The sequence below is a fragment of the Oncorhynchus mykiss genome, chromosome 23, assembly GCF_013265735.2.
Source record: "Oncorhynchus mykiss isolate Arlee chromosome 23, USDA_OmykA_1.1, whole genome shotgun sequence".
Classification (NCBI taxonomy): Eukaryota; Metazoa; Chordata; class Actinopteri; order Salmoniformes; family Salmonidae; genus Oncorhynchus; species Oncorhynchus mykiss.
In genome coordinates, this window is record NC_048587.1 from 12,824,332 (window position 1) to 12,837,371 (window position 13,040).

Below are 13,040 nucleotides of genomic sequence, written 5' to 3' on the forward strand. Positions count from 1 at the left end.
CGTCCAGAGTGTGGAGGGCGTTCATGGAGAGACTGGGGGTCTCGGTCAGCTTAACCTCAGGTTTTCACCCTGAGAGTAATGGGCAGGTGGAGCGCGTAAACCAGGATGTGGGCAGGTTTCTGTGGTCCTATTGCCGGGACCGGCCTGGTGAGTGGGCACGGTATGTTCCTTGGGCTGAACTCGCTCAGACCTCCCTACGCCACTCCTCAACTAACTTGTCCCCTTTTGAGTGTGTGTTAGGTTACCAGCCGGTCCTGGCCCCATGGCATCAGAGCCAGACCGAGGCTCCTGCGGTTGAGGAATGGGTACAGCGCTCCAAGGACACCTGGAAAGCCGTCCAGGACTCGCTAAGGGTAGCGGGAGAATGGCAGAAGAGGAGCGCTGACCAGCACCACAGTGAGGCTCCCGTGTTTGCACCGGGGGACAGGGTCTGGCTCTCGATCCGAAACCTGCCCCTCCGCCTGCCCTGTCGGAAGCTGGGGCCGCAGTGTGTGGGGCCGTTCAAAGTCCTGAGGAGAATAAACGAGGTGTGTTACAGGTTACAACAACAGGTTACAACAAGGTATTACCGTATTAACCCCTCGTTTCATGTGTCTCTCCTCAGGCCGGTGGTGGCTGGTCCCCTGCAAGAAGGTGAGGTACCTGAGGTCCCTCCGCCCCCTCTGGACATCGAGGGGTCCCCGGCGTACACGGTTCGTGGCATTCTGGATTCGAGACGCCGGGTGGGGGGCCTACAGTACCTCGTGGACTGGGAGGGGTTCGGTCCGGAGGAGAGATGCTGGATTCCGGTGGGGGACATTTTGGACCCTTCTCTCCTAAGAGATTTCCACCGCCTCCACCCGGATCGCCCGGCGCCTCGTCCTCCGGGTCGTCCTCGAGGCCGGTGGCGGCGTGCTGCGGGAGCCGCGCGTCAGGGGGGGTTACTGTCACGACTTCCACCGAAGTTGGCTCCCCTGCCTGTTCGGGCGGAGCTCGGCGGTCGTCGTCACTGTCCTACTAGCCGCTACCGATCCCTTTTTCGTTTGTCTGTTGGTTTTGTCTTATTAGTTTCACCTGTGTGTATTTTAGTTTAATTAGCTTCCCTATATGTAGTAGTTTGTCCCGCCCTTGTTTTGTGCGGGATTGTTTTTTGTTACTCTGTTGGATGTGGTTTTCATGTGTGTATTCTCCGGACTGTTTGGTCCTGTGTTTGGGCTGGTCTGTTCTATGCGCCCTGTATGTTGGCGTGACCGTTTTTTGGCCGGAGAATAAATCACGATATACTGAACCCTGCTCTCTGCGCCTGATTCCAACCCACCACCCCTAGTATCCCGTGACACACAAGCCTAAGATCACCATGCACAATTCCAAGCATCTGCTGGAGTGGTGTAAAGTTCCCTGCCCCAGTGCATAGCGCCAAATGTAAAGTTTGGTGGAGGAGGAATAATGGTCTGGGGCTGATTTCCCAGTGAAAGGAAATCTTAATGCCACAGCATACAATGTCATTCTAGACGATTTTGTGCTTCCGACTTTGTAGTAACAGTTTGGGTAAGGCCCTTTCCTGTTTCAGCATGACAATATCCCCACGGCCAAAGCGAGGTCCATACAGAAATGGTTTGTTGAGATCGGTGTGGAAGACCTTGACTGGCCTGCATAGAGACCTGACCTCAACCCCATCGAAAACTTTTGGGATGAATTGGAATGCCGACTGCTCGACCTCACTATTGCTCTTGTGGCTGAATGGAAGCAAATGGAAGCAAATCCCACCACAGTGTTCCAACATCTAGTAGAAAGCCTTCCCAGAAGAGTGGAGGCTGTTATAGCAGCAGAGGGGGGACCAATTCCAAATTAATGCCCATGATTTTGGAATGAGATGTCCACATACTTTTGGGAATGTAGTGTATGTATATGTATTTATGTGAAAAAATAGGGACCACAATGGAAATAAATCCCCGACTTTATTGTGCAACCCTGGTCACTTTAAAAAGATCTTTGTGTGTATATGTATTTTTTTTACTGACACATAAAATCAATCAATCAATCCAAACTGTGCCATGTCAATTGATGAATGGAAAGAGACATCTGTTACAAAACACCAAAAAGTTTAATGACATTTGGAGATTGTCAAGCCAAGCCTTCAAGGTAGAGAGGGATGTATTTTCTGTTTGTTCAGATTGACATAGTCTATTTATTGTGGTGTTGAAAACGTAAACCATGATATTGATTTATTTGGTTTATTCGTTTTGTGTTGCATTGGCACAGAAACCTGTTGGTGGAACATTTGTTGCATATATTTTACATAATTATAAATTTGACATCAAAATATTGAAAATCGGATTATTCCCCTAGTTGATCATTGTCTGCAGATGGCTCTGATCGTAGTGCTATGAAACAGACTGAGAGAGGGACTTTGTCTGTGTTGGTCAGCGAACTCTCAACCTTATGGCCCGTAGTCCTGCGTGGCATCAACTGTGCCACAACATCATGCAGAAGTTACAAAGTCTATATCCACGTTTATAAACACGTTTATTGTTATTTGTGGTCGTCAACAACCACACATTGTAGAGATTTGGGTCGTCACAACCACAGCCACAAAGTCATAAACTCTGCTTTCTAAAATGTATCTGATTTTAAACCTTAATCCTAACCTTAACCTTAATTTAATTTTAGGATTAGAAATACATTCAGCCGTGTGGTTAAGGTTAGGGTTGAGGTTAGGGTAAAGTTCATCATCTGAGAAATTGTAGAAGGCAGGGTTTATGACTTTGTGGCCATGATAACTAGTGGAAACCAGATATTTGGGGCTGTAAATCATAGACACATACTTTCCATTGTTTCATTATTACTTCCTTGTTTTAATTAATTACTGTTAGTTACGATATGATTGGATTCACCACTCTAATGAAACACTTTTTCATGCATTTTCCATTTTCGGCATGCACCAACTCTCCAAATCGAGAAAACTGTATCACCTACATTAGAACCACATGGACATATGTTTCCTGCTTTTTCGAAAAGGCACATTCCTCTTCCACAGTCTTGGCTCCTTTCTGTACCTAGTGGCCAGTAGTCTAAGGCACTGCATTTCAGTGTCACTACAATTCCTGGTTCGAATCCAGGCTGCATCACATCCGGCCGTGAGTCCCATAGGGCTGCCCACAATTGGCATCGCGTTGTCTGGTTTTTCCCGGCAGTCATAGTAAATAATAATGTATTTTTAACTGACTCGCCTAATTAAATAAATAGAAATAAAAATAAACCTAGGGCATGTACAAATATGAACATGTTCCTGCAACCCCGTTTGTTTCTACGGCAACAGAGGAGGAGCTTGAACTTTCACCTGTGACTGTTGCGGATGTAGTTGGCTAACAAGGAAATTAGAGTTTTTGGTTGGTACAACTAGCAGGCTGTAAAATCACGAAATCTACCTTCAATAAATAATTTTGAAGTTTATTTGTGAAATATGTTAAACAATCGAATGGATTTACATGATGGCAAAATGTCGCAAGTTTGGAGAAAATGACGAGGTACAGTATTGAGCAAGCTTGTTTAGTTAGCTAACATAATCAGCTGTCCAATCTACTGTACGGCTAGTAATCAATGCTACTACTTTGCAACACGTTATTATTGTATAAGAATAACGATTGGTCTGTCACAATATGACAAGGCAACAGAACTGAAAAACACGCTATTTTTGCTGTATAGCTAAATAGCTAGCTAATCCTTCAGGCAAACTAGCAATGGTTATTGGTGTCAGCTGTTTAGCTTGTTCGTTAGTTGGCCTGCTGAACTTGAATCATAGATAGCACATCTGTAATACATACGTTAGGTAACTAACGTTAGTCAACCTGCACAACTGCTTACAATGTACTCTTCTCTCCCATGTTGCTTTCAGGTGACTTGCTTAACAACAGTGGCTTGGACATTTGTGATATGATAATCACAAAAGACAAGTGTGTAAAATGGACTGAAGTAATTAGTTAGTTGCTAACTATTGAGATGTGCTACTAGCTGTACATATAAAACATATATGACCAATAAGCACTTTAAGTTGTCTTTGCCTACAAATCACCAATCTACATGAACATCATGTACTAAGAAATAAGTTGTTACTGTTTGCATGCTCTGTCGTCACTTTAAGGTCAATTCACCTCCACATACATTTGTTTTGCTAACCACACATAAACAGAGCTGATCATGTCACTAGTAGAGCAGTCCCAAAAGTGGTTCCCGACTCATGTCCAAGCCACTGTTCTTCAAGCAACTGACCTACAAGCTAAGAGTAAGAATGGCACCAACGATGCCTACACTATCATTCAGCTGGGAAAGGAGAAGTACTCGACATCTGTGGCAGAGAAAACACTCAGCCCAGTGTGGAGAGAAGAAGCCTCCTTTGAGCTGCCAGGTCTGCTTCTGGAGGGCAACCCAGAAATCTACGAACTATGCCTCATCGTGATGCACAGGTCCCTGGTGGGAATGGATAAATTCCTGGGCCAGAGTACCATCAATCTCAATGAGATTTTTGATAACAAGGAGAGAAGGAAAACTGAGTAAGTATCACCAAACTAATCTAACTAAATAATGTTTTTGCTGCCTTTCAAGGAAGTTTCAGAACATTAAGCCAAATATAATATAACTATTTGTCCAACTGTTAAATAGGAAATTTGCCTTCTCTGCTCTCAAACCCACATGTATAAACACATAGACTGTAAAGCATCCCTAGTCACAACGGACAATGCTAAGCCTTTGGTTTCCTAGTTCTGTGTTTGAAGTTTAAGGAACTGCCAACAGGAAGAAGTAGGTTGGATTTGCGGAACTGTCTTGTTCAATGTCACAGGACTAACCTGCAGAAACAATTTGGAACATGATTCAGAGGGTTGGGTAGACTAGCCTAAATCAATTGATGGTTTGGAAAAACTGTCCCTAATCACCAATGATGTGTCTCTGTGGTCAGCATTGCTAACGTTTTCATGTGGCAGTCAATTGGAAAACATTCTAACAGTATTTCTGATTTGTATTCTCAATTCACAATCATATACTTTTAATGTGGGGCTATGACAGTCAATTTCAAATTAGTCTGACATTGCTTGTCTTATCTCACCGCCACTAATGCGATGGGTGTGCTTGATGCATGTCTCGTCATATCTTCTCAAAGTCAGGGGGCGAGGTTGACAGTGCGCACCTCATCTCTCCTGTCACATCCAACCTGCTTTGATATTTGTTTTTAATGAGGTCAAGAGCACTGAAAAAGCGTACCATGAGTTTTAATGGTCTTTTTACTTTTTTTTAACTACCATTTCTTCAGTGGTAGTTAGTCTTGTCCTATCGCTGCAACTCCTGTACGGACTCGGGAGAGGTGACGGTCGAGAGCCATGCACTCTCCAAAACACGATCCTGCCAAGTCACACTGCTTCTTGACACACTGCTCGCTTAACCCGGAAGCCACCCGCAGCAATGTGTCGGAGGCAGCACCATACAACTGGTGACCGTGTCAGCGTGCATGCGCACGGCCCGCCACAGGTGTCGCTAGAGCGCGAAAGGACAAGGACATCCCGGCCAAACCCTCCCCTAACCCGGATGACACTGGGTCAATTGTGCGCCGCCTCATGGGTCTCCCGGTCGCGGCCGAATTGAACCCTGGTCTGTTGTGACGCCTCGAGCACTTCGATGTAGTGTCTTAGACCGCTGCACCACTCAGGAGGCCCTCTCTAAAATATTTTGCACAAATGGATTTACATTCCTGTTAGTGAGCATTTTGTCTTTTGCCAACATGATCCATCCACCTAACAAGTGTGGTACAGTGCCTTGCGAAAGTATTCGGCCCCCTTGAACTTTGCGACCTTTTTCCACATTTCAGGCTTCAAACATGAAGATATAAAACTGTATTTTTTTGTGACGAATCAACAACAAGTGGGACACAATCATGAAGTGGAACGACATTTATTGGATATTTCAAACTTTTTTAACAAATCAAAAACTGAAAAATTGGGCGTGCAAAATTATTCAGCCACTTTACTTTCAGTGCAGCAAACTCTCTCCAGAAGTTCAGTGAGGATCTCTGAATGATCCAATGTTGACCTAAATGACTAATGATGATAAATACAATCCACCTGTGTGTAATCAAGTCTCCGTATAAATGCACCTGCACTGTGATAGTCTCAGAGGTCCGTTAAAAGCGCTGAGAGCATCATGAAGAACAAGGAACACACCAGGCAGGTCCGAGATACTGTTGTGAAGAAGTTTAAAGCCGGATTTGGATACAAAAAGATTTCCCAAGCTTTAAAAATCCCAAGGAGCACTGTGCAAGCGATAATATTGAAATGGAAGGAGTATCAGACCACTGCAAATCTACCAAGACCTGGCCGTCCCTCTAAACTTTCAGCTCATACAAGGAGAAGACTGATCAGAGATGCAGCCAAGAGGCCCATGATCACTCTGGATGAACTGCAGAGATCTACAGCTGAGGTGGGAGACTCTGTCCATAGGACAACAATCAGTCGTATATTGCACAAATCTGGCCTTTATGGAAGAGTGGCAAGAAGAAAGCCATTTCTTAAAGATATCCATAAAAAGTGTTGTTTAAAGTTTGCCACAAGCCACCTGGGAGACACACCAAACATGTGGAAGAAGGTGCTCTGGTCAGATGAAACCAAAATTGAACTTTTTGGCAACAATGCAAAACGTTATGTTTGGCGTAAAAGCAACACAGCTCATCACCCTGAACACACCATCCCCACTGTCAAACATGGTGGTGGCAGCATCATGGTTTGGGCCTGCTTTTCTTCAGCAGGGACAGGGAAGATGGTTAAAATTGATGGGAAGATGGATGGAGCCAAATACAGGACCATTCTGGAAGAAAACCTGATGGAGTCTGCAAAAGACCTGCGACTGGGACGGAGATTTGTCTTCCAACAATACAATGATCCAAAACATAAAGCAAAATCTACAATGGAATGGTTCAAAAATAAACATATCCAGGTGTTAGAATGGCCAAGTCAAAGTCCAGACCTGAATCCAATCGAGAATCTGTGGAAAGAACTGAAAACTGCTGTTCACAAATGCTCTCCATCCAACCTCACTGAGCTCGAGCTGTTTTGCAAGGAGGAATGGGAAAAAATTTCAGTCTCTCGATGTGCAAAACTGATAGAGACATACCCCAAGCGACTTACAGCTGTAATCGCAGCAAAAGGTGGCGCTACAAAGTATTAACTTAAGGGGGCTGAATAATTTTGCACACCCAATTTTTCAGTTTTTGATTTGTTAAAAAAGTTTGAAATATCCAATAAATGTCGTTCCACTTCATGATTGTGTCCCACTTGTTGTTGATTCTTCACAAAAAAATACAGTTTTATATCTTTATGTTTGAAGCCTGAAATGTGGCAAAAGGTCGCAAAGTTCAAGGGGTCCAAATACTTTTGCAAGGCACTGTATATGAATAAGCAGATTAAATATCATTCAACCTACCAGGGTGTTTACAAACACTACAGGAACAAGATAATCCACATGTATCAATCACATTTTTACTGATACTGTAGAACTTTGTTCTAAAGCTGTATCCATATCCATTGGATGCAGTGATCACAATTTCTTATTTTTTAAAATTGTATTTCACCTTTATTTAACCAGGTAGGCCAGTTGAGAACAAGTTCTCATTTAAACTGTGACCATGCCAAGATAAAGCAAAGCAGTGCGATAAAAACAACAACAGAGTTACACATAAACAAACGTACAGTCAATATCACAATATAAAAATCTATGTACAGTGTGTGCAAATGTAGAAGAGCAGGGAGGTAAGGCAATAGATAGGCCATGGAGGCGAAATAATGACAATTTAGCATTAACACTGGAGTGATACATGTGCAGATGATGATGTGCAAGTTTGTTCACCCTGGGGTGCAAAAGAGCAAGAGGTTAAGTAACAATATGGGGATGAGGTAGTTGCGTGTGCTATTTACAGATTGGCTGTGTACAGGTACAGTGATCGGTAAGTTGCTCTGACAGCTGATGCTTGAAGTTAGAGAGGGAGATTTAAGACTCCAGCTTCAGTGATTTTTGCAATTCTTCCAGTCAATGGCAGCAGAGAACTGGACGGAAAGGTAGCGAAAGGAAGTGTTGGCTTTGCGGGTGACCAGTGAAATATACCTGTTGGAGTGTGTGCTACGGGTGGGTGTTGCTATGGTAACCAGTGAGCTAAGGTGGGGTTTTACGTAGCATAGATTTATAGATTACCTGGAGCCAGTGGGTTTGGCCACAAATATGTAGCGAGGGCCAGCCGACAAGTGCATACAGGTCGCAGTAGTATATGGGGCTTTGGTGACAAAACGGATTGCACTGTGATAGACTACATCCAATTTGCTGAGTAGAGTGTCGGAGGCTATTTTGTAAATGACATCGTCGAGGATCGGTAGGATAGTCAGTTTTACGAGGGTATGTTTGGCAGCATTTGTGAAGGAGGCTTTGTTGCGAAATAGGAAGCCAATTCTAGATTTAATTTTGTATTGGTTATGCTTAATGTGAGTCTGGAAGAAGAGTTTACCATCTAACCAGACACCTTGGTATTTGTAGTTGTCCACATATTCTAAGTCAGAACCGTCCAGAGTAGTGATGCTAGTCGGGCGGGAGGTTGCGATCAGCAATCGGTTGAAGAGCATGCACTTAGTTTTACTTGCATTTAAAAGCAGTTGGATGACTCAGAAGGAGTGTTGTATGGCATTGAAGTTCATTTTGGAGGTTTGTTAGCACAGTGTCCAAAGACGGGCCAGATGTATACTGAATGGTGTCGTCTGCGTAGAGGTGGATCAGAGACTCACCAGCAGCAAGAGCGACATCATTGATATATATACAGAGAAAAGAGTGGGCCCGAGAATTGAACCCTTTGGCACCCCCATAGAGACTGACAGAGATCCGTACAACAGGCCCTCCGATTTGACACACTGAACTCTGTCTGAGAAGTAGTTGGTGAACCAGGCGAGGCAGTCATTTGAGAAGCCAAGGCTATCAAGTCTGCCGATAAGAATGCGGTTATTGACAGTCGAAAGCCTTGGCCAGGTCGTTAAAGACGGCTGCACTGTACTGTCTTTTATTGATGGCGGTTATGATATCGTTTAGGACCTTGAGCGAGGCTGAGGTGCACCCATGACCAGCTCGGAAACCAAAATGGTCGGTGCTCTGTTTGTTAACTTGGCTTTCGAAGATTTTAGAAAGGCTGGGCAGGATGGAATATAGGTCTAACAGTTTGGGTCTCTAGTGTCTCCCCCTTTGAAGACGGGGATGACCGCGACAGCAGAGGTGTATTTAGAGGGCAAGTTGGTCAGGATGATATCTATGAGGGTGCCCATGGTTACGGATTTAGGGTTTTACCTGGTAGGTTCCTTGATAATTTGTGTGAGATTGAAGGCATCTTGCTTAGATTGTAGGACAGTCGGGGTGTTAAGCAGTTTAGGTCACCTAACTGTACGAACTCTGAAGATTGACAGGGGGGCAATCAATTCACAAATGGTGTCCAGGGCACAGCTGGGGGCTGAAGGGGGTCTATAACAAGCGGCAACGGTGAGATACTTGTTTTTGAAAAGGTGGATTTTTAAGAGTAGAAGCTCAAATTGTTTGGGCACAGACTTGGCTAGTATGACAGAACTCTGCAGTAGATTGCAACTCCGCCCCCTTTGGCAGTTCTACCTTGTCGGAAAATGTTATAGTTGGGGATGAAAATTTCCGGATTCAAACACTGCTAGGACATCCGGGTTGGCGGAGTGTGCTAAAGCAGTGAATAAAACAAACTTCGGGAGGAGGCTTCTTATGTTAACATGCATGAAACCAAGGCTTTTACGGTTATAGAAGTCAAGAAATGAGAGCGCCTGGGGATTGGGAGTGAAGCTAGGGGCTGCAGGGCCTGGGTTAGCCTCTATATTACGAGAGGAGTAGGATAAGGGTACGGCTGAAGGCTATAAGAACTAGTTGTCTAGTGCGCTCAGAACAGAGAGTGAAAGGAGCAGGTTTCTGGGCGTGGAAGAATAGATTCAAGGCATAATGTACAGACAAGGGTATATGGTAGGATGTGAAGACAGTGGAGGTAAACCTAGGCATAGAGTGATGAGAGAGGTTTTTTCTCTTTAGGCACCATTGAAGCTGGTCACCCCTCATAGCCTGGTTCCTCTCTAGGTTTCTTCCTAGGTTCTGGCCTTTCTAGGGAGGTTTTCCTAGCCACCCTGCTTCTACACCTGCATTGCTTGCTGTTTGAGGTTTTAGGCTGGGTTTCTGTACAGCACTTTGTGACATCAGCTGATGTAAGAAGGGCTTTATAAATAAATACATTTAATTGATTAAGCCAGGTGAGGTCACCACATGTGTGGGGGTTGGAACAAAAGGGCTAGCTAAGGAATATTTAGCAGGGCTGGAGGCTCTACAGTGAAATAGGTTAATAATCACTAACCAAAACCGCAATAGACAAGGCATATTGACATTAGGTAGAGGCATGTGTAGCCGAGTGATCATATGGTCCAGTGAGTAGCTAGGCGAGCTGGAGACACAGCGATTCGGACAGCTAGCGGGCCAGGACTAGCAGATGGGCCTTCGGGGGACGTCGCAACGGGAGAGCCTGTTGAAACCCCCTCGGATGGTTACGTCGGCAGACCAGTCGTGATGGATTGGCGGGGCTCCGTGTCTGCAGTAAAAGGGTCCAGGCAAAATAGGTATTGTAGCCCAATAATTGTCTGATGGACCTCTTCGGCTAGCCGGGAGATGGGCCTAGCCTGGAGCATGCCTGGAGCTAACTGATGCTTGCTTCAGGACAGAGACGTTAGACAGGAGTAGCCACTTGGATAGCTGCTAGCTTGCTGCGATGATCCGGTGTAAAGGTTCAGAGCTTGTGGAAGGAATCTGGAGATGTGGTAGAGAAAAATCAGTCCAATATGCTCTGGGTTGATATCACGCTGTGCAGACTGGCAGGAATTGACCGGGCTGAGGCTGGCTGATGTCTGTGTTAACGGTGATCACCGCTAGCAGTGGCTAACTGACTACCAGCTAATTAGCTGGCTCGCCACTAATGGGGTTCCGGTTCTAAAAAGTGTAAAAAATTGCAGATCCGTACCACATTGGGCGAGGTGGGTTGCAGGAGAGTATGTTCCATCCGTAGATGTAAATTGAGATCGTATATATTTCGTATATACACTGCTCAAAAAAATAAAGAGAACACTTAAACAAAACAATGTAACTCCAAGTCAATCACACTTCTGTGAAATCAAACTGTCCACTTAGGAAGCAACACTGATTGACAATAAATTTCACATGCTGTTGTGCAAATGGAATAGACAACAGGTGGAAATTATAGGCAATTAGCAAGACACCCCCAATAAAGGAGTGGTTCTGCAGGTGGTGACCACAGACCACTTCTCAGTTCCTATGCTTCCTGGCTGATGTTTTGGTCACTTTTAAATGCTGGCGGTGCTTTCACTCTAGTGGTAGCATGAGATGGAGTCTACAACCCACACAAGTGGCTCAGGTAGTGCAGCTCATCCAGGATGGTACATCAATGCGAGCTGTGGCAAGAAGGTTTGCTGTGTCTGTCAGCGTAGTGTCCAGAGCATGGAGGCGCTACCAGCAGACAGGCCAGTACATCAGGAGACGTGGAGGAGGCCGTAGGAGGGCAACAACCCAGCAGCAGGACCGCTACCTCCGCCTTTGTGCAAGGAGGAGCAGGAGGAGCACTGCCAGAGCCCTGCAAAATGACCTCCAGCAGGCCACAAATGTGCATGTGTCTGCTCAAACAGTCAGAAACAGACTCTATGAGGGTGGTATGAGGGCCCGACGTCCACAGGTGGGGGTTGTGCTTACAGCCCAACACTGTGCAGGACGTTTGGCATTTGCCAGAGAACACCAAGATTGGCAAATTCGCCACTGGCGCCCTGTGCTCTTCACAGATGAAAGCAGGTTCACACTGAGCACGTGACAGACGTGACAGAGTCTGGAGACGCCGCGGAGAACGTTCTGCTGCCTGCAACATCCTCCAGCATGACCGGTTTGGCGGTGGGTCAGTCATGGTGTGGGGTGGCATTTCTTTGGGGGGCCGCACAGCCCTCCATGTCCTCGCCAGAGGTAGCCTGACTGCCATTAAGTACGGAGATGAGATCCTCAGACCCCTTGTGAGACCATATGCTGGTGCGGTTGGCCCTGGGTTCCTCCTAATGCAAGACAATGCTAGATCTCATGTGGCTGAAGTGTGTCAGCAGTTCCTGCAAGAGGAAGACATTGATGCTATGGACTGGCCCGCCCGTTCCCCAGACCTGAATCCAATTGAGCATATCTGGGACACCATGTCTCGCTCCATCCACCAACGCCACGTTGCACCACAGACTGTCCAGGAGTTGGCGGATGCTTTAGTCCAGGTCTGGGAGGAGATCTCTCAGGAGACCATCCGCCATCTCATCAGGAGCATGCCCAGGCATTGTAGGGAGGTCATACAGGCACGTGGAGGCCACACACACTACTGAGCCTCATTTTGACTTGTTTTAAGGACATTACATCAAAGTTGGATCAGCCTGTAGTGTGGTTTTCCACTTTAATTTTGAGTGTGACTCCAAATCCAGACCTCCATGGGTTGATCAATTTGATTTCCATTGATAATTTTTGTGTGATTTTGTTGTCAGCACATTCAACTATGTAAAGAAAAAAGTATTTAATAAGAATATTCCATTCATTCAGATCTCGGATGTGTTATTTTAGTGTTCCCTTTATTTTTTTGAGAAGTGTATATATTTTTTAAGAAAAATATATATATACACGGGACGGGACAAGACAAACGAGACGTCCGACTGCTACGCCATCTTGGAAAAAAGTATAGTGGCTATATCCAGGAAAGCCAAAGTCCCAAAAGCTGAGCCTAAAAAGTGTATTAGAGATCATGCAAAAGATTTTGCTGTGACTCTTATGTGGATGATGTAAAACATATTTGTTGCTCTGATGTGATTAATATGGAGTCTCCAGATGCTGCACTTAATGAATTTATGAAATTGCTTCTTCCAATTATTAATAAACATGCGCCTATTAAGAAACTGACTGTTGGAACT

At 45.2% G+C, this 13,040-nt stretch overlaps 1 protein-coding gene across 1 annotated transcript in view; it reads left to right on the plus strand.

Moving 5' to 3' along the window:
• The first annotated feature begins 3,321 nt into the window (after positions 1-3,321).
• Positions 3,322-13,040, plus strand: part of LOC110502278 (rab11 family-interacting protein 2) — a 36,463-nt gene continuing 26,744 nt past the window's right edge. The window contains exons 1-2 of the mRNA XM_021580192.2: positions 3,322-3,506; positions 3,875-4,529. Coding sequence (XP_021435867.2) covers positions 4,177-4,529 — 353 coding nt within the window. The 5' untranslated portion in view covers positions 3,322-3,506; positions 3,875-4,176. The remainder of the gene's footprint in view (positions 3,507-3,874; positions 4,530-13,040) is intronic.